This window comes from Sarcophilus harrisii, chromosome 1 (genome assembly GCF_902635505.1).
Source record: "Sarcophilus harrisii chromosome 1, mSarHar1.11, whole genome shotgun sequence".
In the NCBI taxonomy this organism is placed as follows: Eukaryota; Metazoa; Chordata; class Mammalia; order Dasyuromorphia; family Dasyuridae; genus Sarcophilus; species Sarcophilus harrisii.
This window is the reverse complement of record NC_045426.1, coordinates 339,795,603-339,821,676: the sequence shown is the minus strand read 5'-3', so window position 1 is coordinate 339,821,676 and position 26,074 is coordinate 339,795,603. Positions and strand designations below refer to the sequence as shown.

At 44.7% G+C, this 26,074-nt stretch overlaps 1 protein-coding gene across 4 annotated transcripts in view; it reads right to left on the bottom strand.

Annotated features, from left to right (window-relative positions):
- Positions 1 to 894: 894 nt before the first annotated feature.
- The window catches only part of CAPN15 (calpain 15), a 114,640-nt gene continuing 89,460 nt past the window's right edge, over positions 895 to 26,074 (bottom strand). For 3 of the 4 annotated variants that reach the window (XM_031945708.1, XM_031945706.1, XM_031945707.1), the window contains 10 exons: positions 12,496 to 12,704; positions 11,170 to 11,353; positions 10,669 to 10,892; positions 8,652 to 8,777; positions 8,220 to 8,372; positions 4,841 to 5,002; positions 4,114 to 4,331; positions 2,896 to 3,062; positions 2,362 to 2,540; positions 895 to 2,231 (listed from right to left, as the gene is read on the bottom strand). In XM_031945708.1, the coding sequence (XP_031801568.1) occupies positions 2,054 to 2,231; positions 2,362 to 2,540; positions 2,896 to 3,062; positions 4,114 to 4,331; positions 4,841 to 5,002; positions 8,220 to 8,372; positions 8,652 to 8,777; positions 10,669 to 10,892; positions 11,170 to 11,353; positions 12,496 to 12,704 (1,800 nt within the window). In that variant the 3' untranslated portion in view covers positions 895 to 2,053. Of the gene's footprint in view, positions 2,232 to 2,361; positions 2,541 to 2,895; positions 3,063 to 4,113; positions 4,332 to 4,840; positions 5,003 to 8,219; positions 8,373 to 8,651; positions 8,778 to 10,668; positions 10,893 to 11,169; positions 11,354 to 12,495; positions 12,705 to 26,074 lie in introns of those variants that run through there. The other variant, XM_031945709.1, reaches the window with a different exon arrangement.

Genomic DNA, 26,074 nt, shown 5'->3' with positions numbered 1-26,074 from the left:
TCTCTGTTGAGCCTGGCACTAAATCAGGCCCCTGCTCAACAGGACGCCAGGCTGGCTGGTCTCAGTCGGAGCCAGAGCCAAGTGGGAACAATGACTCAAACTGGACTTTCCCTTGCCCCTGCTGCTGGGGTACAATACCCAGAGAGGACCCTGGATTAAAAAACTTAGCACCTATGGAGTTGTGGAGGGGAGGGATCCTAGTGTTCACAAGTGCCAGTTTCACTTCATATAAAAGTTTAATCTCATGGGACTGGTGGCCCTATCTATTTTGTGTTTCCAAAAGGAAGATGGGTTTCTGGGGCCCCCTGGGAACCAGAATGGGGGTTAGGACAATGATGGCCCTGATACTCTGGGATGGCAGATTGTTCTGAACTGGAGACAGGCCTGGCACTAGAGGCTGCAGCCCTGGGGCTGGAGGCAAAGACTGGGATAGGCTGGAATTCACTGGTGCCAGCCGAGTTCCAGGCCACACTGAACAAATCAAGAGCCTCTGGGGCCAGAGAAGCGAGCATGGTCTCCTCCCCCCCTCCAACTCACCTCCTTCCCCAGAAGGTCAGAACAAACTTGTCAGCCCTAACATCCCGGGCTCACAAGGCAGAAGGGTTTGCTTAAAGGTTTGAGAGGGAATTCCATTAAAAAACAAACGATCGGCAACGGGCAGCATGGCCACTTAGGGACCCTGTGGACATTCCTCTTCACCCCCATCGCAGGCCAAGCTGGACAAAGAAGAGTTATCACCACCACAAAGGGGCCAAAGTGAAATTCCCTGCCACTGCAGCCTCTTCCCACCCCAGGGAAGGTGGGAGCAGAAGGGAGGCCCCGTCTCTGCCCTAAGGGCATGGCTTCTATCCTAGCACTGCTCTCTCCAGGAGTTGCATAGAATCATTGGGGGGGGGGGGGCCTTCTGCTGAAATCCAGGCCTTGGGACTCCCCATTTTCATTCCTGTCTCCGTTTTATTAAAAGGTTCAAAACACAGTTTCAGGCCTAGTTTCTGTCTTCCTGCTCAGCTGTGGACAAACCGTCCTCCTAGAGCACATGAAAAACCAGGGTCCTGAAGGACCCTGGGTGAGGTGGGGAAGTGGGAATAGGGAGATGGCTGCTGTATCCCTGAAAGGAGATGAACCAGGGAAGGGGAAGGAAGAGGTGAACTTGGACCTGAAAGCTCTGAGCCAGGTGCCTCCACTGGAAGCCTTCCTTCTATCAACACAAATGCCTCCGATCCTGCCCCCATGAGTATTTTGGTTTTGTGGTTTGAAATCCTGGCTAATATTTTCAAGGGGAAGGACCCCAAAATTCCCATGATAGAAGAATCTAAAAAGAGGGGTTCAGAGGAAGCTCGCCTCCAACCCTCTCTTGATCCCCAGCCCTCACACCCTCTTTTCTGCACCCAGCTAGCTCTCTTAGCAGCTTCCCAGGGACTGGCCACAGTGGAGACAAGCAGTGTCTTCTTGAGAGGTATTTTGTTTTGCCGAAGCTGATGCCGTGACTGGATTCCGGACCAGAAGGGTTCGGCCCGACGTCACGCCTCTGGGGCCAGCCACCACGTGGCTCTCCCCTCCAGCGGCGGGAGGATGTCAGAATTAGGAGGTGGGTAATGGCCACTTCAGGCTGCAGGGCTATGTCCCTTGGATGGGGATCCTGAGATTTCTAAGGTTCAAGCATTGTTAAGTCCCTGCCCCCTACATCCTCCGAGTCTCCCTCATAAAGTGCATGTAACTGGGGGGAGGCGAAGTGATCGGAGCCCCAGGCCCACTCAGTTGGGTCTCTCCCTATCCACCCTAGGGCAGAAGCAGGAGAGAAAGACCCAGGGCCTGGGCCTTCACTTCAGGTGTGCTGGCTCCAAGGCAGAGACTCCAGAAGAACCCTTAGAGTGATTAAAAAGAGGAAGGGGAGGCTGCAGGTGAGAGGGTGGGAAACAGTGAGGTCAGGCGGTAAGCTCGGCTGCCATGAAGGGCAGAAGGGGCTGGGAACCCAAATGAACTGAGGAGGCGGGAAGCGAGGAGGGGCTGGGTGGGTGGAGAGGGAGGTGCCCCTGCCAGGGCAGGGCGTGGGTCAGAGGGGCCGGGGGCCGTGGAGCCCAGCCACCTCGGGTGTGAGCAGGGGGTTGTGAGTCCCTTTGGTGGACATCCAGTCGTTGAGGAAGGCCTGGGCAGCCTTTCGGTGAGCCAGGCGGTGTGTGATGGAGAAGCCGGCGTTGCCCTCCAGCTGGGACAGGATCACCAGCACCTGCCTGGAGAAGGACCGGTGATGGAGCCAGGCACAAGGGAGGAGGCCCTGCCCCCACCCCGCCAGAGCCAGCTGGAGCCCCCTGCAGCCGGGCACGTGCCCAGGGAAGGGGCCAGAGCAGGAGGGGGGCTCACCTGTGCAGGGGCGGGACACTGTCCTGGGTCTTGAGGCTGCCTCGGGTGGAGACTACATTGAAGCTGTCGGTACAGTCACATTGCACATGCAGAAAGGACTTGGGGTGTCGGTTCTCTACGACCACAATCAGGCCCGCCCAGCCATGCGTCAGGTAGTAGCAGGTCATGCCCTCCCGGCCCTAGGGCAAAGGGGAGCTGCGTCACAGAGTCCTCCTCTGCTCCCTGCACCCTGCCCCACCCCCAACAAAGGGCCCACCCAGCCCTTCTCGCTCCTTCCCAGGAGGGCCCAGGGAGGCTGGGCCGCCGCTCACAGGGCCATGGCCGCTCAGCCGGTGCCCTCTACTGGCCTTCCAAAGAGCCGCATGCAGGCAGAGCAGACCCAGCCAGGGACCATCAGTGAGCCCCCCTCCTGATCCTGCAGATGAGTGACCTGAGGCCTACAGAAGGGCCGGGCCCGGGTCCGTGTGCTGGCCGGCGCTCATCCCAGGGTGCCTCTGAGGGGCCGCCCCCCCCGGGGCTCGGCCCCCTCCCTACCTCGTGCCTCTCGCCCTTGTTCTCCGTCAGGAGGATGATGGCGTCGGCCAGAGTGGTGGGCTGGGCCTCAATCTGCTCCACCATGACCAGTCTCGAGCTGTAGATAGCCAATATGTGTCCAGGAGGTTCTGGGGCACTGCGCCCTGCTCCTCCTGTCGGGCTGGAAACTGGGCAGGGGCAAAGCAGTGAGGGGAGAGCCTGAGTGAGGGCCGACAGCGCAGCATCTCCATCCCCTGCACAACTTCCCCACTGCCACTGGGGACGAAGCCGGTTCTCACGGACAGGGTCCCTTTGCCCCCTTCCCTGAGCGGACGAGAACGCTGCCCACTCCGCTGGGATATAAGGGGAGCGCAGGGAGAAGTGTCCACAAAGAAAGCAAGAGCACAGGGTCTCCCCAAGGATTTCTTTTCCCCCTGGTCTGTCCAGCAGGGGCCTTGAGCCTAATCCATCCCATGCGGCAGAGGTTAAGCACTCACCTTTCCTGGCCCTTTATCAGGCAGCCCCTCAGACAAAGCTACAACTCCCAGTCTCAACCACTTCCAACTAGAGAGTAAGGTCCAGAAAGGACCCTGGAAGTCGCCTCCATCTCCTTAATGAAATCTGTCTATGCTAAGGTCTTACTCTGCGTCCCCGGCTTTGATCACTAGAAACTTCCAGGCAGAAAATTATGAGAATGGTTGGCAACGTGGCAGTTTCAAATCCTGTTATTTGGACCAGTGGATATCTTCACTATGTTGTATTTCCCGACCTGACCAGTAGGATACAAAGGGTTTTTGACACCCTTGGATTCTCACACAGCACTCAGCATAGGGCCAATGCTCAGGAGATGCTCATGACATCATCAGGAATTTGGCTCATGTGATTTACGTAGCATTTTGTGGTTTATAGAGCAAGAAAGGTAGTGAAAATATTACTGTTTTTATTTTGCAGACTCAGGGGGATATGACTTGCTCAACAACATAAAGTTGGTGAGAAGCACAGCTAGATTCAAAACCAGATGGATCTCCTCAAAAAAAAAAATCGCAGAATTTTCAAACTGGAAGGGACTGACTGGTCTAAGCACTTTATTTCACAAAAGAGGACACAGAGTCACAGATGAGTGACAGAATTTGATCACGGTCACTCAGTCACTGATAAATTCTCATCACTCCCTGTGTTCTCTCGCCCGTGCCCCCTCCCTGGCTGCTGAGTGCCTGAGCCGGCCCCGGCCATCCTTACCCTGAGCTGTCAAGGCAGGGCTCCAGTGGTTGAAGGCACAGCACACAACCGCATACTCCCCCGGCTCCAGCATCACGTCACAGTTCACAAACTTCTTCACTGCCCGTTTGCTGTGGGCCAGGAGCCGGCCCAGACTTAGCTTATTCCCGCTGCTGAAGGTTGCTCGGAACACCATGATGCAAAGATCCAGGAGATGGCTGTCAACAGTGTCTGACCGTCTGCAGTGGGGTAGGGAGGGGAGGCTTTGGTCGGAATCTTAAAGCCCATCTCTCCTAAGAGGAATGCCATACTAAGGGGCTTAAGGAAAGACAAACCAAAGTAGACCCAACAGTCATAATGTAGAGATGGGTGTAATGATGCTACCCATACTGAGGAAGGAATCTTGCAGGAAAACCCACCCAGAATGCCTCACCAAACAGGACTTGCTGTGTCATAGCAGTATCTTGGAAAGGTGCAGAAGCCCAGAGCAGAGCTCATTCTGCTCTCTGTCTGCCTACTCTCAATACTGTTTTCTATCCTGAAATCTTCCTAGATATACTCTTACCTCCCAAACTCTCATGCAAAAGTCAAATCAAAGGTGCCCAAGATCTTTCCCATCTTCCTCTATCTTAGCCTGCTCTTGAGCCTCTGGGGAGGGCTGAGTAGTGTTAACAAAGCAGGAGTACAGACTAACCCCAGAGCAAGACAACCCTTAAGCTCCTCCCTTACCCACTGGCTTGGCACCTACCTGCTCCCCTCCTGGAAGAGAGCAAACTCCAGGGTGGCTCGTTCTAGCACAGTCAGGGAGGTCACCATGATGGGCCCGCTTGCCTTATTGGGGAAGGCACCCTGCACCCGCACTTCATGCCAGTCTGAGTGGATCTTGCAAATATCAACAGAATCAAAGTACCTGCAGAAAGAAAGGTGAGATTAGGAGAAGGTAAAATCTTCTGGGGTCTAATCTGTTGACCATACAACTCACTGGATGAACCTTGACAGTAAAATCACAAAGACCCTTGGCCCTTCCTACATGGGGATGATGGCTACAGCTCACTTCTCTGGGCGCCAGGCTCCCCATCTTTGGAAACTCAGCTCAGGCTCTTCAGAGAATCTGAAGAGAGAGGGCAACCTAGAGGTTGCGGCAATGCTGACCACAGAGACCCTTCATTCCCTGGGAAGCGGGAGTCTCCATAATACTGAGATCTTAAAACTGCCCTTGCTACTCCCTTCTACCTACCACCCAGCTAATCCAAGCCTCTACCACTTCACACCATTCAATAACAGCCTCCTACCAAGTGAACAGGCCTTCAATCAATCTTGCACACATCGCCGATTTAATTTCTCATACATTCCTTCAGTTCTTCCTCCCCATCCCCTCTAGTTCTGTAAGCAATTAAATCAATACTGCTCTTGCTATTAAAAAGAGTATGTCAATTTATTCCTCAAAGGCTCCAAAAGGCATTCTTATGACTTTCTAAATCAAAGAATCCCCGCTTGCATAGCAGTTTCATGTATGTATATCTCTTCCTTTTAGAAAATAAGGTTCTTGAGGCAACTGGTTGGTACAGAGCACAGAGCACTGGTCCTGGAGCCAGGAGGAACTTGCTTCAATGTGGCCTCAGATACTTAGCCCTTAATAGCTGCATGACCCTGAGGCAAGTCATTTAATCCCAAATGCCTCACACCCTCATACACAAAAAACCCCAAACCCCAAGAAAGTAGGTTCTCGAGAGCCAGGACTATCTAATTTTTGTGTTTGTACTTCCAGTGCATATCATATAGTTTTGTGTATGATAAACACTTAATAAATACTTTTTTACTAATTGACTTATTTATTCGACTTAAGTATTCAGTGGCTTTCTATATGCAAAGTCCTCAGCCTAGCTTTCAAGACCTTTGAACCTAGCTTTACATAACTATTTTAACTCACATTTATATAGTATTTTAAGATTTATAAAGCACTTTTTCTTCCATAGCCCCATGAGCTGGGAAGTACAACCTTGAGTCTACAGATGAGGAACCTGAGGCACAAAGAAGTTAAGGAACTTGCTAGTCAAAGAATAAGAATTTCCTCCCCAGAATTTCAGAGTTGTAGGAACCTGGGTGGCCATACAGTCCAATTCACACCTGAAAAAGAAATCATTTAGGGAATGGCAAAAGTGAAATTCAAATTCCCCCAAATCTTGTGATTCCAGATGCAAAATTCTTTCCTTCAGACTCTTTACTTCAGCAAACCTATATTTTCTTTCTCTTTTTCTTCCTTTCTTTCTCCCTCCCTTCCTTCTTTTTTGTCTCTCTCTTCCCCTCTCTCCTCCTCTTCTCTCTTTCTTTCCCCTCCCCTGCCATATTCTATCCTGTTTCTTGACTATGCCAGGCTAATTTCTGTTCTGTGCTTTTGCTTCCACTGCCTAAATAAGTTCTTAGCTTTCTCATGGCAGGGATCCCATCCCTTTCCTCCCTGTCTTCTTCAAAGCCCCTCACCCTGCTGGGCACCGGCATGAAGCTAGACCCACAACGCTTTTTCAATCCCGTTCAATAAGCACTAAGTAAGCACAGAACCATGCTGGGGGCTGGAGCTCTCCAGACAAAAATGAAAGCCAGTGCTTGCCCTTGAGGAGCTTATACTCGTTATAATTTTAGGGGCCTGCACCCTGCAAAAGTAAACACAAGGTAATAGGGGAGGAACACACAATAACATTTAACAAGTAGGAAATGGGGAGGGGGAGGGTCTCAGGAGTTGATTCTTTAAATGGATCAAGGGATCAAAAAAGGTGGCACCCAGGCAAGGGGGCTAGAGATGGACTGTTAAGGATTCAAGGAACAGCAAGTAGAACACTTTGGCTAGAAGTAAGACATGGACAAGAACATGAAATATGCCTGGAAGCATCAGGCTGTACAAAGCATTCAATGGAGACGTGGGAAATCTATGTCTCCCATAGACTTCAAGCTGCAAGCAGGCAAGGGCTCTGCCGTACCCCTCTCTGCTCTCTATCCCAGCAGCTCCAAGCCTAGACTCCTGTGGAGAATAGGTGCCCAACAAATCTGAGTCTTTCTGACCTTTTGTAGATGCTTCAATTCACCACCAGGTGGTGCAAGGCGCCCACACAGACGGCTCGTGGGAGATGGGCAGAGGGAGACTTCGGCCAGGTACCCCAGTGCCGCGTCTGGTGGCCTGCAGGTCAGAGGCCCCTGTTTCCCTACCCTGAGGAAAACCGAACTCCTCATGTGGATGGATGGAGAAACAGGCTAAATGCTGCTCCCTTCTTGCCCCACCCTGGGAAGGAGGCTCTCTCCCATTCTTCAGTCCTATGGCTGAGTCCCAACTCACACCAGGTGGAAACATCCTGATCCACCCCCATGCAACCTACTTCCCGGCCCCAAGGGGTCCTGGGTCTTGCCCCCTTTAACAGCACTGCACAGTCACAGGAGCCAGGCTTGGCTCACAAACAGCCGGCCTTGTGCACAGAGCTGCAACCCCCTTTCCCGCCCTACGCCTGAAAGGCCCGGTTTGTGCCCACAAACAGTGGCTGCCATGGCTTGTCGGGTTCCCCCTGCGGCTCTGATGACGGTCTACAGCTCCCCCGGGGGAAGCCCTCACTCTCAGCCACAGGCCATTTCCATCAGCACCAGGACACTATGAAGTGCTGGAGGGCCTGGCCCTGGCCCGGGCCCAATGGGGTAGGGGAGGGAGGTCCGGGGGGAGGGGAGGGGGGGAACCCCTGCACCAGAGGTGCGGGAGGCAGCCTTTCACAAAGGCTCTAAGGGAGGGCAGAAGGGCTGTTTTCATTGGGCAAAGAGGAAGACTGATAATCAGGCCAGTTCTGAACCACAGGCCGAGTCTCTGGCCAGCAGCTCGGCCCCTGCTGAGTGTGCAGGCCAGGTCAAAGGCCAGGGCAGCCTTTGGGGGCAGGCGGGCCTCACTCTCAGATGGAGAGCAAGCTGCCCCACAGACAGAGGAAGCTTCCCCAAAGTTCTGTTTCAATGTTGCCAACTTGATACAATGTGATGCGAGTCTCCTGCCCCCGTCCTGGGCGTTGCCCAAGAGGTGGGGTTCTCAAGGTAACAGCCCCACAGTGCCCCGTGCCGTCTGGCCTGACAAGTTTCCTCCATCCCAGCATCCCGCTCACCTCATGAAGTCGTTGTACTCCATCCAGAAGACCCCCTCGCTGCTGCCGTGGGGCATCAGATCGTGACGCAGGTGTCCGGGCCAGTGAGGCCATTCGTCTGACCAACTGCCATTCCAGGAGAATCGTCCCCAGGGGTTGCGCAGTCGGAGCAGCCTGTAAGCAGGCAGTATGACAGATGAGGAGGGCCGGGCTGCGACCCACCTGACACCCCCGCCCGGCAGCAGGCCTCCAGAAGCTGTCATCGGTCACTAATGTCCCAGGCTCTGGAGACAAGCTAATAGCCTTTCAGAGAACTTCAGGACAGTCTAGGGGGGCCCCCCTTCCCCTCCCTGCTCCCTGGCGACAGGATTCGGGTACCTTCAGGACTCCAGAAGCTCTGCAGGCTTAAGCTCATGGCTTTTTTGGCCATTTCTTTCACGGCGAGGCGCTCACCTGAAGCCCTGGACATCTCGGACATCCAGAATGGAGTAGGCGTGGCGGGGGCGGAGGCCCATGCTCTCGTAGGCTGCGTCATCTACCTTCATGTTACCCCCTCCGCAAGAAGCCCCCATGAGGAACCTGTGAGCAGGGACACACACAGCACAGCCCATGCTGACGGGGCAGCGCCGGACTCAGCCAGGACGGGCAGCTGAGAACGAGCCTTTTGGGGAACAGGGGAGACTGCAGGCCCTTGGACAAGTGCTCTCTATCCCCACAGTGGGAGCCGTTCCACCTTTCCCAGCCCTCAGCAGACTTTCTGATGCAGTGCTGTTCCACAAGAGGAAGCTATCTGTATAGTAATCATAACACTGAGACAGCACTCTGAGGTCTATGGGATGGCACTTGTTAGGGCACAAGTTCTAAAATGGAATCTAGAGACTTAATACACATTCCTCTAACTCCTATAAGACAAGCTGGGCATGGTAATAGCTGGCATTTTCCCAACTCCCTCAGATAAAAGTTTTCTAAGATTCACTATTGACTTCCAAAGAGTTTCCAGAATGGAGAATGCCAACCTCCAGACTCGGGGGGGAGAAGAATGCTTAGGAATCCTTGCATATAGGCTCCAACACTGAGACAACCAGAGGGGGTCCCGATGGATTCCCAGAGCCTAATTATTGCTTAAGCCACTTCTCCCCAATCCAAAAGTTAGCACTAGTCATATTGTAACTATGAAGCAATTTTGGTGCCCAGGAAATTTCCCAGGGTTACATAATTAAGTTCAAGCCTGTTTGGGAAAGGCATAAAGCAAGAAAGTAGGAAATGGCAGTAGTGGTGGTACTCAAGTAGAATATGCCTTACTAGACCACTCTTCCTAGCTCTCTTTGGACTGGTACAAATATCTGTCCCTGAAGGATTTCAATACTTCAACTAAAGCCAGTTCCTCCTTATTTTATAGTGAAAGAAAGTCAAAAGTTAAAGAAATGTATAATTTGTTCTGACTCACATAGGAAACATTACAAGGAGGATCAGAAATCCAGTTTCCAAGTTTTTTCTAGGCAGTAGGAAAGGCTGCACCATCTCCCCCCCTCAAAAACCCCCCAAGCAAGGAGCCAAAGAACATTGCCCTCCCTTAACACTTAGCAGACAGCAGAATTGAGGTCCTGAGGGATAGAAGTAGTAATTCCCTTCACATCGCCAGGAGGAAGAGGAACTAAATCCAACCCAAATGTCTCAACTCCCTGACAAATTAGGCAGCAACCAGGTGCCACTAAAATAGGTAGATGGCTGCTCAAAAGGCAGCACTTCTTGTTAGGGGAATGTTTGACTGCTCTTCTCTTTTTTGCAAACTCAGCATATAGGAATTTTCTGCATTTTATCTTGAGATTTCAACAGCCTGAAGTGAGTATAAAGCCCTAAAATTCCCACTACTCTTTGGAAGAGAAGACATGAACAGAAGAAGGCGGCCATAACATGCTGTTGATCCAATACATTCTGAGCATCGGCCTGCATCCTTTCTGCTGCCCTGGGAAAGCACCAGTCCCACAATCTCAAGTGAGGGATCTGACCTTTGGCTAGTAGGGGACACCCCCAAGATTTTAAAGCAATACCAGTTTCCTCCCCTTCTCCCTATCTCCAGGTTAAGGGTTTTTGCCAAGTCCACACTCAGGTAAGAGAATGAGACTCTAGCTAAAGAAGCCCTCATTTTGTCTCCTGCATATGTACTATTGGCTCTTTCTGAAACTTGCCCGTGATCTGTTTCTTCACGGTAGTTGGAAACTGTAGCTATTAATGGTTCAAGAACACAAATAAAGCAAAATAACTCTCCTTAAAACAAAACAAAACACAAAAAATGAGGTCCAAAGAGCATCTTGCCAAGGCTCACAAAATGCCTGCCACATCCAGATTTATAGATCTTGAGTAGTCACTCTAGCTCCTCAGACAGGGAGGGTCTACTGTCCTCTTGGGCCCCCTTTCCTCCCAACTTTCCTAAGACTGCCGAGACGCAGCCCCTCCCACCTCCTCTTACCCAGCCTCCTTAGAACTCAGCATTTTGGCCCAGATGAGGTCAGTGTCAATGGGCTCCTCTCGGGGGTTAGTGGAGCTGACCTGCAGCATCAGACTCTCGCAGGGGGCACCAGTGAGTGTGGCCAGGCCTTCGATGGCCCGCCCAGCCTGGAGGGCAAAGTATGAGCCATGCAGCTTGGCCAGAGCCTTCTCCATGAGAGCAACCCACAGCTGTTTCCGCTGGGCCTGAATGGAAAGATGAGCATGATGGCTTCAATGGCATACCAGGGCCAAAGTGTTGGCTTCCCCTCCATCCGCCAAGTTCCCCTGACTCCAGAGAATCCACCCCCAGTGGGCAGCCACGGGCCACTGTTTGTCATGTTCACCTGCTCTTTCTGCTGCTCCTGCCCAGGGAGGGATGGCCCCTCTTGGCAGCTCTTAGAGCTTTGTGCAGCCTAGTATTTTGACCTCTGAAGCCCACTCTGCCCAGTGGCCTGGCAGGAGCGGAGAAGGAAGCACTGACCTGAGAGAAGAGAAGGTACCCACACTCGTCACAGGGCAGCATGTCATCAACCAGCACTGTGGTCCACGTGCCATCCTTGCACAGCCGAACCTGGTATGCTCCTTCTGGACAGAGAGTACGAGTGATCATCACCCGCTCCACCAGCTCTGGACGCTCAGCCAACACTGCCAGGGCACTGAGGAACCTGTCAAAAGGGGATAGCTCAAACTAGATCGCCCTGAGCCTATCTAGTCCACTCCCTTGTCCCTCAGAATAGATGCAGAACCCTGACTATGCCAGTCTTGGGCACATTTCACCTCTCCCCCCACCCCCAACCAGTTCTTCCACCTCCAAAGGAGCAGGTCCTGGTCAGTGCCTAAGCTTCTGGGGGGGAAGGGGGAAGATGACAAGGGGCCCTGAACGCTTCAGATCAAACCACAGCATCCCCTGTGTTGTGAACCCCTTTGGTTGTCTGGTGAAATTCATGGAGGACCTCTACTCAGAATAAGTTTTTAAAAAAGATTTTTTAATTGAAAAAAGTGCTACATTTTGGTTAGAAGTTAGTGAAAATAAAGACATAATGGTTTTCCCCTCCAAATTCAGAGACCCCCAAAATCTATTTATCCACAGACCCCTTAAATTCACAGACCACAGGCGGAGAACCCCTTCCTCTTTGGATTAGGAATTCAGGAGCCAACTGAACCCAGAGGCTGTGGAAGCACACACACTCCAGAGCCACAGTCATTCCAGCCCAAGATAGTGTCTGTGGATCTTTTTCAAACAAGTCTTCAGGAGGTGAGAGGCTGACAGGTCGCCTCCAGCTTGTAGCCTAGAATCATAATATGCCAGAAGCAGAAGGAACGTTGAAGATCATCTAATTCTCCTCATTTACAGAGGGGGGAAACCAAGTCTTAAGAGTGATCAAAAAACTTGCTCAAGGTCCCCAAAAGATAGGTCTCCCATACGCTCTTTACTCCACATTACTTCAAGACCAAGAGATCAGAAGGCTGACTCTTCCCACCAGGAGGGTGTTGTTGGGGTGAGCTGGGTAGGAGTCAGATTATTGGCAAGTGTCATTTAATCTTCTTCATTGTAATGTAGAGGAAGTGGATCTCTCACTCTGGAGTGCCAGAAGGAAGATCACTGCCAGCATGAGAGCAAAAGCTATCTTAATTTCCTGGCTTCTTTATCACTTTATATTTCATCTCTCAGGATCACAAACTCTGACAAACCTTGAAGCTAATGTAGCAAGAAAGATCTGTTTAGCCTTGGGTGATGGGAAGGGAATGTATAACACTTAGTATTCCTCTCCAATACCAAAGACCATCTGGGAATGTGGCCCCTTACCAGCAGTTCCCTAGGAGTCCCTGAAGGATGTCAGAGGGCCGGGGTGTCCGGAACACTGACCAACTGACTGTCTGGTCCTTGAAAATGCTACAGTTGATTTCATGAGGTCGTAACCATTGCTTTACCCGCTGCTGGACACTGTCTCCTTCAGGGAAGCCCACAGACTCTGGACCAGGGGGGAAGCTGTCATCCACAAAGTTCACTTTGTTCTGAGAAGAAAAAAAGCAACCCAAACAAAACTACATTAAGGGGCTGGCAGTATTGGACACCAGAATCCCAAGCCAGATATAACAGTAGGTTGTCATGCACTGGGAAACAAAGCAGTCCCTGCCAAAAAGCACCATGAGTAGTGCCCTGGGATATTGGGGGGCAGGGGGCAGGTAGGACAGAGAGGAAGCAGATTTTCTAATGCAGAGTTGATGGATCTGCTGAGATTGACAGCACTTACCATCTAGTAAGCACTCGATAAAAAGTTTGAAACAAAAACTGGCTGTAGGATGGTTCAAAACAATAATCATTTGTGTTTATACAGTTTTATACTTTTCATAGCAGTGACATATCCAAAATTCCATTTAAACATCACAATATTGCAAATATTATATCTATTTTTCAAATAGGGAATTAAGATGAAGAAATGTTAAATAATTTGCCTGAAGTTATACATAAGTTAGTAGTGGCACTTTAGTGTTGTTCTCCTTGCATCACTCAGGAGGCAGATATTATAATAATACTTGTTAAGTTCTTCTCTCAGACACACAGTAATCTTGGAGGCATTCCAACAGGTTTTGACCTAAACTGTAATTTTCCTTACATGAAGGAGTCACATCTCCATTTTATAGAAGGAATATTGGTAGGAAGAGACTTTGATATGGTATGCTATTCAATATTTGTTCTTGATATTCTTTTCTCTCAATCTACCTAAACTGTTTTCTCTCCTGCAGGTCTTAATTTCCCTGTAAATATTGAGATCATCCTTCGAAAGCTCACTTTTTTCCTTAACTCTATACTTCAAACTACTTCTACAACAACTCTTACTCTTTCCTTCTTTGCTCCAAGCTCAGAAGAAAAAGTGACCTTTTTCTTTGCAAATAACAACTCCTCCACTCAGGCCTTTGTTCCTATAATCCTGCTGCTCTTCCCTGAGCTAACAAGCTCACAAATAGACAATTTCAACCAATCATTTGCCTTCTGATTAATTTCCAGCCTGTCCTTATCTACTGGCTTCTTCTTTGCTATTTATACATATCTCCTTTATCCTTAAAAAAAATTTTTTTTAATTCACTTGTTGTTACTGTCTCTTTAAGCTACTGTCCTAAAGACCTCTCCTTCTTTGGACAATGTAACAAGTTGGGAAAAAAAGTTCTCTAGAATGGACCTTCTAGAAACAACTGTCTACATTCATAATCTTTACTTTTATACTTTACACAAGCTTCTCATCTCCTTGCAATCTGTCTTCCTATACCATGCAACTGAAACCGGCCTCCTCCAATGTTAAAAACGATCTCTTAATTGCCTAATATCCAAATTCAAAAAGCTCTTCTCAGTCCTCATCCTTTTTGACCTTCCTAAAGCACCTGATACTGCTGAATACCTCCTTCCCCTGGATACTCTCCTCTTCCTGTATTTTTGTTTTTTAAATGACACTGCTCTTTCTTTGTTCTTCTATCTGAACACCCTTTTAAGTCTGTTGCTGGATCATCATTGATATGCCAACCTACTAACTATGCATGTATCCTGAGATTCTGTCCCAAGACCGCTTTCTACATTTTTCTAATAGTGATCCCATTAGCTACTTTGGATTCAACCATCATCTCTCTATTCAAGTGACTGCCAGATTTATGTATACATGTATGTACATATATATGTATGTGGGTATGTATGTATGTATGTATTTATATCTATGTATCTAAATGACCACAGTATCTCTCAAACTTTAGTCCTACATCACCAAAAGCCTGATGGATATCTTCAAGAGTCCATAGTCACTGCAATATGTCTAAAACTAAACTCATTTCCTGCCTTCTCTCCCAGCCCCACACTTTCTCCTCTATTTCTCCATATCTGGCAAAATCCTCCTCCTCATCCAGATTTTCAAACTCAATGTCATCTCCAATTCTTTATCCTTACCACCCATATCCAACTTTCCAAAATTTGTCAATTTTAGCTCCATAAAATCCACCTCCCTTTCCATCTTCCAATTTCTCTCCTCAAAACTACAGGACCAATTGGGAGGCCTGAGTAAAAGAATGCAAGTCAGAAAGGGAAGTACGGGGGATGAGGGCAGGATGAAGACCTGTGATTTCAGCAACTTCTCTACGAAATATACTCTTAAAAGGACTTTAAGAGGCTGTTTGGCTCACACAGCCAGAGGCTGCTAAGCCATGACTGGAACCCTGAGTTTCTTGGATCCAAGGACAACTTTCTTTCATGCCATGATTTCACAAGACAGAAACTTAGAGTTTGGACACAAGTGGTCAGATGAAGATGAATTATTTTTGCAGCTGCAAATGAGTGACTCAAGGGGTGATCAATACAAAGATGAAAGCCAGATATCAAATGGCAGGGACAGAAAAGAAGACAATATTTCTGGATGAAATACAAATGAAAATTTCCAAAGTTATCACTATAGAAATAGTTTAATTTCCTTTAAGTTGACCAATAGCCTTAACACTGGCTAAAGCAATCACAGCTAATAGCCTACTAGAGGAATAACAATTGTTGAACTAGGGGAATCCCGGCAACAAGCTGCTTTCTACTGACAAGGAAGAAGGAGTCCCCGGACCTCACTCCATCCTATCCATTTGTCCCCTAATATTCTGGCTTCCAAGGAGGCTTCTAGCTCAAAGAACTCAGGGGTAAGGATCACAGATTGAAAATCCCCAGAAAGACCTCTTCACATCACTGGCTTGCTAACAAGGCCATACTTAAAAGAGATGAAAATCATTCTTGTTTTATATAGATTTGCAAAGGGACTTACATACTTTCCTTTGGTCTTTGGCTCCAGCAGCTCCCAACCCTGCCTGTGGGGACAATCTTCCCTTTGCTGCCTGACGTTCTTCAAAGAGAGCTTTCTGAGATGACAGGGGTTGACTGCACCCTGGTGAAAGCTGATTCATAAAGTTAGAATAACACTCCTAGCTTTACTGAGTCTTCCCTCATCCAGACAGGAGAAAAGCTGCAGCAGGGATGGTGACTGCTTTACTGGGAGAGGCAGAGAAAAGGAGAAGATTCTGGGCTTAAAGAGGCTTTGCTTGCCTTGGACAATGAGATCGGAACTCATCCTTCCCTCGTTTAACCTGCCTCTTCGATCTTCAGTGCCAAGAACATTGTCAAAGCAGATGAGGGCCTGGAATGGGGAAAGGGATAAAGTAAAATGCAGACTTGGAAATCATCTAGCTGGGAGTTCTTAAAACTTTTTTCACTTGTGACCCCTTTTCACCCAATAAATTTTTACATGACCCTGGAGATATAGGGATATAAAAGGATACAAAGCAAAACTTTACTGATAATAAATCATAATTTTGTGACCCCCACATTCAGTTATAAGACCCCATATGGGGTCAGGACCCATAGTTTAAGAAGCTAGGATCTAGTCTATCCCTTAAACCTAGGGCAAAAAAACCCACTCAAAATGTCCTCTCAAGCAAGCTGCCTGTCTTGAACATCTGTTTCATGGAACTATAAGTTTTCCTTAGGAATATATTCTGGTGTCTGCATTGGACACCATTGCAATGTTTCTGATGTTTAAACCTAATCCTTACATGATTACAATTTAAGCCTGTCCTCTTGTATCCTCAGGCAAGAAAAAAAAAGTTTGCCTAAAAATCTAGATACATTCAACAACTTAGTTAAAACCATTAAATCTTAAAAACTTTCAGATGAAATGAGAGGTCATCTTAATCAAATGAAGAAGCCTTTCCACAATGACCCTGAAAGTAGTCATCTAGCTTCTGTTTAAATCCCTCCAGAAGAAGAACTTAACTATTCCCCTGAGGCACGACATTCTATTTTTTGACATAACTCCAAGTTCTTCCTTTTATCAGGCAGAAAACTTTTAACTTTGGCTCTGATTCTGTCCTGCAGGGGAAAGCAGAGTCAAGTCTTATCTTTCTGACAAAAGGTATCAAACATGTAAACCACTTTGCAGGTCTGTCTCTATTCCCAGAATTCTCTTCTTACTCACTTTTCTGGAATCCCTCACTTCCTTCAAAGATCAGATCAGGCTATCTCTTGGCCTCTGGGTTCTTCCAATTGATTAATGACCTTGCTCTTCTCAGATCCCTTCATATTTACTTATGAGCAGAGGGAAATTCCCTGAAGGCAAAAATTGTTTGTGCTATATACCCACTGCAGAGTATAGTGCCTTGGCATATAGGAAGGAATGAATATTCAACAGAAGCCCTTAATAATTTTTTTCAATTAACATTCATTTTTCTCCCTCCCTTGTTTTTCCTGCCTTCTTAAACTGAATTGTAATCCACAAAATGTGATAAACACAGGGACTATTAGAATAACTTTTCAGGTATTTGAAGAAAGGGACATGTACTTCATTCACTCATTCACCTAAGCCACCATTCTGAATCTCTCTATCTGGGTCAGCATCTATCATGTGGTCCTGGACACAACACTTTGATTCTCCAAAGTCTGTGTCCCTAGTCCCTAGAGAAGTGGACCATTCATTTCTGGAGTGTCAACCCAGTTAATTGGTGAAAAATGTGAGCTAGTCCTTTCAGGCAATATTATCTCATGGCTGGCTTTGGATACTAGATCACATTTTATCTTCAAATCCTATTCATCCATACAGAACTGACCCAGGATACTCCACTATCTGCCTGCTACCATGTATTTACCATCTAGCCATTTACCATCCTTCCTACTGTTTGCTCTGAGAACAGTAATTAAATCTATTAACTATGGATTATTATTATTGCTCTATCATATAAAAAAAATAAACTCACTATCTCTGTGACTATCAAAGACTAAAACTCCCTTACCTGGCCACTACTCCTCCATATATGTTGTCTTCCCTTATTAGGACATGAGTTCATTGAGTATGGGGATTGTTTTTTGTTTTTTAATGTCTTGTATCCCCAGCACTTAGCCTAATAGCTAAGATATTTTGTTGTTGTTGTTTAGTTTTTGTGTATCACCTAACTGCCCTGGCTTGGATATAGTTAAGTACCTAATAAATGCTTTTTCATTCACTCATATATTGCTTAAATCTCTTTACCAGGCCAAATATTGCCAATTGTTAAAATATATATCATATGGTCCAAATGGAGAAGATGCTCCCTTTCAAGTCAATTTAGCGACATATTACATGCTTACTATGTGCAGGGGTACTAAGTTAGATCTTGGGGACAGAGACAAAAATAGAAGGGTTTCAGCCCTCAAGGAACTTATATTCTACTGGGAGAATAGAATACATCAAAATATAGGCAACTAGTAGCTCATCCTTAGAGTGCTGGGCCTGCAATCAAGACGACCTGAGTTCAAATGTGACCTCACATACTTAGAGATGGAGTATCCTGGGTCAGTTCTGGATGGATGAATAGGATATGAAGATAAAATATGGGCTAGTATCCAAAATCAGCCATGAGACACTATTGGCTGAAAGGGCAGCTCACATTTTCTACCAGTCAGCTGGGTTGACACTTCAGAGATGAATGGACATTCTCTTAAGGAACTTGGGGTTCTGGGCAAGCAAGTCACTTAATCTCTTTGTGCCTCAGTTTCCTCAGCTATAAATAAGGATTAATAACAGTACCTATTTCCCAGGGTTGTAGTGAGAAAAAAAATGAGACAATGAACATTTTGCAAATCTTAAAGGGCTATATAAATGTTAGGTATTTACAAATGCTAGCTATTAAAACTGCCCTTGGAGTTAACTGCTCCATTCCTCTTGCCCTGAAGAGTCTGCATATGAGGTCAAATTACAGTTATAAGAAATCACAGTAGTTTGGAAAGTAGATTTAGTCTAATTTAGGGGAGAGTTAGATTGCTTGATTTTTCTTAAGTCTTGCTGTCTCTTATTGCCAACACACTAGGAAGAACTTGGCAATGAAAAGCAAAACTTTGAATCTGTTTTCATCATTTTTTTTTAATACTGCAAGGAAATCTCCCTCTTCCTCTCTCTCCCTCCCTCTCTCCACACTCCCTTTAGGGTCTACAGGAACTGAAGAATTTCTCATTTCAAACTGTGACACATTCATTCAAGTGAGTGTGTACATATGAGCACACAACATACAAGCACTCGCTCCTCCCAAACACTTCCCAAGCCTCTTTAGACTTCAAGTTTTTGATCTGTAAAATGAGGGAGTTGTTTTAAATGACCCCAAGGTTCCTTTTAACTCTAGTAACAATAATTCTTCTAAAGAAGCCTTTATAGCATCTTTGGGGACTGGAAAGAAAGTTTCTTTTATACCAAGTGAACTAGAGGGACTGTTTTCATTTTTTCAGTTTTAGTTTTAAGGATCAGTGTCAGGTACATTATCTCAATCTGGGCTTTCCTGGATCTTGTTGGTGGATTCTAAGAAAGCCCTCGACTCTGGAAGGCCCCAAATGACTAATGGCTCAGCACAAAGGCAATAGGCCTTGTTCTTAAATACCCTTAAGAACAGCGCCATCAATCAAGACTCATTACTTTGTAAAGAAAAAAGTGAAGAATCCAGTAATCAGTCATTAACATTTATTCGGTGCCTATTGTGTGTGTGAAGCAAAGTGCTTACTGCAGTGGAAATGAAGATCCTTCTGACCCAGAGACTTTAAAATTGTATCAGGTTAGGGATAAAACTGTGCTCATATTTTCTTATGAAAATATAATATAATGAAAAAAATAAACTGGGGCAGAGAAATAAAAATGGGTCAGAATATGAATGGTTTCAACCATCAGGACTAGACAATATTTCTTCAAGTTATATATGCTAAGTGCTGCCAGACATCTGCTATAAGCCAGGAAAGGAATAACTAGAGGTAGACTAGTGGATGCTTTCAATCCCAAAGTTATTATTAACAGCATCCCCTCTTCCTGGGGAAGCAAACAAAAACAAAGCACCTCAACACAGTTTTGTTCATCCTGAAGGTTAAGTCCTGCCTTCTCACATATGGTGACTGAGAGAACACCAGTCACTAGAAATCAGAAACACTTACATGGAACATAATCCCAGATTATTCTAAACAAAAGCTTGTTCTGTGACAGCCATCCTGGACTGGCATGCTACAGTCTTCACAGAGAATGAAGGACAACTATTTGATACAAAAAAGGGACTAGAACAAGAGATGATAGTCACTAAACTATGATTCCAAACGTGTTGACTGTATACTCCTATCAACAATTTTTTTTTTTTTAGTATAAACTCCCAATGTGCATATTTACTTGTTTGCCAATTACAGAATGCATTACTGTTCTAATAATTATGTACATAATAAAACTTTAAAAATAGAAATTGTAAAAGGATAGCATACATATGAAACAATATTTGATCCTATAGTCAATAGGGAGTCATTAGAATTTAATAGGGCAGCTAGATGTTGCAATGGATAGAGTGCCACGAGTTCAAATCCGACTTCAGACACTTTACACTTACTAGCTATGTGACCACAGTCACTTAACCCGAAATACTTCACAAAAAAAGGAAGAGAGAAAGAATTAAAAAAAAATTTTTTTTTTTATTTTTCAATTACTTTTTAATTATTGCTCTGAAGCCAGATTACACCACCTTCTGAGTCAGAGCAAGGTAACGTGGCAGGCTGGGATAGGTCTTGCTAGAGAGTGCAGGTGGGGGTTCTTAGGGGCACCTGAATTGTGCTCAAGTCCCTGAGGAGAAGAGAACACATGTGGTGGTACTGGAGACCAATCACACAAATAATAATCCTGGAGAGGGTGGATTATGACCCATCTTCCTAGCTTGTGGTAGCTGATCATGAACCTCTTAATAGTCAGGTCACACAGCCTTCCAGGAAATCCTAGCTAGGTGAGGGAGTGACCCCAGGATTTAAGTTTGTGGATCTCAGAGTTGGGATACCTGTGTTCCATTTCAACCACCGTCACTATCTCTTCCAGGGCCAGTCACCTTCCCTGAGAAGGTTTCAGGTTACTTACATGTAAAAAAGGCTATGAAACATGAGTCACCCCTAGGCTCCGGGAGGTGGGATGATGAATGTGCAGCTTCCTGTCAGGATTCTGGGGGTGAACAAGGGTGGAGTATTCAGTTTCACAAGAGAGCTCTTCCAAGGGAAAGAAGTCTCAAGGGAGCCATGCTGCTGAAACTCAATTGGGTTTGCCTGGGTTTGTCACATGTGGACCAAATATTGGAAGAGAGTTCTTCCCCACCTGCAAGGGAACTCTTCATGCAGGCTCTTGTGACCACTTCTGCAAAAGCGCCTCTTGAACACGAGCACATCTAGAGCACTCAGTAACTGCAAAGGGCTTTCTTTAGCCCTTTTATTATTTTTAATTCCTCACAATTCTTTTTTTGTATCACCAGCTGTATTTTGTAAGTAAAAAAAAAAAAAAAAAAAAAAAAAAAGGTGAGGCACAAAGAGATTAATTTATCAGAAGAGCACTGACCACTGGAACATGGAGCTTTAGAGCTTGGTGAATTAAATGAAAAGTAAGAATAAAACCTATCAATCTCCCCACTTTAAATGGAACTCATATCTTCTTGTGTAAATCTGATAGATTTTCCAAGTTCTCCTCTTAATATTGTTTCAATAACTGAATGAATCTGTATGACCCCTCTCAACTTCAAGATTGTTAATAGGATTTAGAGAAAAAAATTAATTTCTATTATATAAATAACTAATTACTAAATTAGAATTAAGACTTTTCCCTTCTATTTTCTCATTCAGGGAATAACCTCAGGAGGCCAGTCAATCAATCTTTGAAGGACATTGCTGACAGATGAGATTGCCCAAATTCCCAGATCGTGGGTGGGACCCCCACCCAACTAGAAGTCCTTACATTTGTTTTAGAGTGTAAACAGAATTTAATCTAGGTAAATTCTTGCCCTGAAATAAGTCTAGGTCATTGTTCCCCTCCATAGGAATTCAGGGTGATCCAGTTTATAAAGGAAAAACTCACCAGAGTGGTCTGGATAAAAATGGATTCCTTTGTCCAGATTTTTGGAGGCAGCTGAATCTCATGACCAAACCATATTCTCTATTTTTAGCCTACCCCCTCATTAATTGTTCACCAATCATGGTTGATTTTCACTTGTTAGGGCACCTCTTTTTCTAAAGGTATTTAAGCATTTACTGATCTCCATGGTTTTGTCTTTGGTTACTGAGACAAACAGTGAGCATTAATTTATTGATTACCAGCTATCTAATTAATAAACTGATTGTTAATTACCCAGAAAATGTGTCTTCTGGCTTTTTATTCACCTCAAGAGCTATATGAGACTTTAGAAACTATCTAGTTCAACTCTCCACAATTTAGACACTAGGAAAAGGAGGCCCAGAAAAGTAAATTGGTTTGTTTTAGGTTACAAGGGACAGCAATAATATATTAAGTAGCAGAATAGGGTTTGAACTCAGGTTCTGTAACTCCAGCAATGCGAGTGCTCTTTGCTACTCTTTGTTGTCAGGATATCTAGGAAGCTCTTTTCAGATACCAAGTATCTGTCCCCAGTCTTGGTGGGACCTACCCAGGTGCTTTACCTGGACAAATCTTTAGTAAGATCTAACCTTTATCATCCATAGCAGAGGTATAAAGGAAATTGTTTACACAGACTTGCCCCCCTGGACTGCCTATTATCTGAATAGTATGCAATTTAGTTTCCAATCCCACCACTCAATTGAAACCATTTTCTTCAAGGTTACCATTGTTCTCTTACATGTGAAATCCAATGACAGATCTTGGTCCTCCTCCTTCTTGAACTTTCTGCAGCCCCTGACATTGCTGACTGTATCTTCCTCCTGAGCAGCACCTCTCCTCTGGGCTTTTGTGACACCTGTTGTGTCTTGCTTCTTCTCCTACCTGTCTGACTGCTTCTCTTCCAGTCTTCTTTGTTGAATCATCCATGTTCCCCCTCCTAAGGCTCTCCTTTTCTTTCCTAGGCTTTCTTCTCTCTCTACATCCTCTTTCTTTTTGACCTCATTGCCTCTTATGGATTCAATAATCACCTTCATGTAAATGACTGACTCCCCAAATTATATATCCGTTTATTTACCCAAGTTTCACTCCTGAACTCCAGTCCCCCATTGCCTGTTAGACATTTCCATATAAATCCAAGCAGTTGTTAAGTCTTAATAATCCACGTCCATGACATTTCTCACATATATTCCTCCTTCATTGTCTTTACTGAGGTACACACCCTCGTTACCTTTTGCTTGGACTACTTGTTTGGACAATTGCATTAGTCTACTGACTGACCTCGCATCTGGTCTTGTCTTTCTCCACTTAATCCTCTGAACAGCTGCCAAATCAATACTCCTCAATCATAAACACGATCGTATCATTTTCCCTGCACAAAAATATTCAATGATACCTTATTCTCTCTAGCACATAATGCACTTTTCTTAGCCTGGCATTTAAAGCCCTCTGTAGTCTGGTAGCCAACTACCCATTTCAGTCTCAAGCTATATGATTCCTCTTTATGGAACAGCTATATGGTGCAGTATATAGTGTTGGGCCTAGAGTCAGGAAGATCAAAATTCAAATCTAGCCTCTGTAACTTAGAGCTATACCCATGCTGTACCCACTTTTTTTCTGTTTTTTTTTTTTCTTCTGCCATGGTTTTCCCTTTTGTTCTGATTTTTCTTTCCCAATATGATTCATAAAGAAATGTATATTTAATTGTATCTAGGATATACTGTGATACATTTAACATGTATAGGACTGCTTGCCATCTGGGGGAGGGGGTAGAGAGAGGGGAAAAGTCAGAACAGAAGTGAGTGCAAGGGATAATATTGTAAAAAATTACCCAGGCATGGATTCTGTCAATAAAAAGTTATAATTATTTTAAAAAAATTTAAAAAAGAAATGTGTATTTAAAAAGTTAATATATATTAAAAAATAAAATACCTATGTGGGGAAAAAAAGAAGCAAAAAACAAAAAAAACAAAAAATGAAAAAGAAACTTATGAGCTGTGTAATTATGGACAAGTCACTTCAACCCATTTGCCTTATTTGTAAAATGGGAAAAATAATAGCACCTAGTTCCAAGGGTTGATGTGAATGTCAAAAGAGATTATAATTGTAAAGCACTCAGCACAATGCTTGGCACATAGTAAGCACGAAAAATGTCAGCTACCACCATCATCATCATTATTAATCTACTCTCCATTCCAGTTAAACAGGTCTGCTAGGTATTCCCTAATTTACACAGCAGTCTGTTTTTTTGCCTCCATTCCTTTTGCAGAAGTGGTTCCCTGTGTGTGTCTGGAATGTATTCCTTCCTTTCCTCTTAAAAATTTCTACCTTTTCAAAGCACAAATCAGGTACCACTATATAGATAAGATTTAAAAATTTTTTTTTCTATTTTATTTCATATAGCCTAAGATCACAAATAAACACAAGTCTCTTCACTCCTTCTCCCCCACAGGAGCTGCTATATTGGATAACCAGACCCTGAGGCCCTTTTCTCATCTGGATCTTCTCTGGAAGCTGCAGGATCCTGGAGAGCAGCCCTCCTGTTGCGGAGTGGAGAGGGAATCACATTTATAGTCAACTTTTCTGCCGCTGGTTTTCTGAATGATATTGGGGGAATCACTTATTTTGTTAGCCTTAAGTTCTTTCAGTAGGTTCTTTGGAGGATGGGAAAAACCATTCCATAAATGATGGGCCCTTTACATGCCCAACATTATAGGTTACTGATGAACCTCAGAGTCCAAGAGATCTTGCCTTACTGTATCTGTAACTTGATGAGTTCTGGCTTCCCCACACTCTGAAGCAAAACTTACCATCCACTTTCTTCTGAAAAGTAGAAGATCTCAGATGTGGTACTCCAAAGAAATATAATTTCAAAGTTAGAAAGGATTCAGTAGGCAATATAGTTCAACCTATGTCTGAACCGAATCCTCTGTATAACATATTATAAATGATCATCTGATCTTTGTTTGAAGACCTCCAATGAGGGGAAATCTACAACCTTCCAAAACAGGTTTAATTGTTGGAAAAGTTTACTTCATATTAAGCCTAAATTTTCCTCTTAGCAACTTCTAATTAATGATTCTAATTTTGCCTTCTGAGGCCACACATTTAATACCTTTTCTGTATCACAGTTCTTTCTTCTGATACTTGAAGAGAGCTATTCTAGCTAAGTCTTCTTTTTTCCTCAGATCCTTTAGTCGACTCATATCGCAGAGTTCTCAAGGTCGCTTATCATCATGGTCAATGACTTCTGGAAAATCTCCAGGTTGTCAACATCCTTTCTCAAGCAGAGTACACAGAACTTAGCAAAACACTCTAGATATAGTCTGATCAGAGGTAGATAGCAGAACTATCACCTCTGTAGTGATCACCTCTCCTCAATGCAGTCTAAGATTGCATTCACTTTTTCTGGAAGTTTTATCACATGCTGACCAACTCAGATTTTCTAAATGTACTGTTTACTAATCAAACCTTCCTATTTTGTGAATTTTTTTTTTTTTTTAAACCTAAGTGTAAGACTTTATGTTTGCTATTAAGTTAAAGTAGTGATATTTAATAGTGCTTTAAGGTGCACAAATAAATTTATATATTTTATTTGATTGTCACAACTGTGAGAGGTACTATTATTTTTATATCCATTTTATAAAAAAGGAAACTAAGTGATTAACTCAAAGTCAGGAACTTGACTAAGGTCACACAGGTAAATATCTGAGGTAGGATTTGAAGCTCAGTCTTCTTGACTCCTCTAAGTCAAACACCTTTCCCATCTTCATGTTGCTTTTATTCTATTAGATTCACTCCAATGTTCTAGTATATAAATCTTTTGTATTCTAATTCCACCCAATATAAGATAGCTTTCCTTTCCAGCTTTGTGTTTATTCTATAAATTTTATAAACATACCAGTGATAAACCTTTTCATCTTCAGAGATCAATCATAAAATCCTTAAGGCACTTCATAATGCTATCCAGAAAAATGCTATCCATATTCAGAGAAGGAACTTAGAGTGTCTGAATGCAGATTGAAACATGCCTTTTTCTTTTTTTAACACTTTATTTTTCTTGAGAGTTGGGCTTTTTTTCCTCCATTCTTTTGGGCTGTGTTTTCTTTCACATCATGACTGTTATGGAGATGTTTTGTATGATTACAGATTTATAACCTATATTGAATTGCCTGAATTCTGGTGAAAGAGAAAGAATCTGGAACTCAAAGTTTTAAAAACGAATGTCAAAAATTATTTTTACATGTAACTAAGGACAAAAATAAAATACTAAAAAAAAAGTAAAAAAAATTCTTTGCTAAAGTCTAATGTAGTAATCTTGTTAAAAAAAAAAAAAAAGAACAGGAGATATTTGGTATGTGATCTGTTCTGGATGAAGTTAGGGTGATTTATTCATCACCATTTCCTTTCCCACAAGTTCACTAACCATTCCCCCAATAAAATATACCAGAATTTTTGTTAGAAAGTATAGTCAGCTTCAATAAC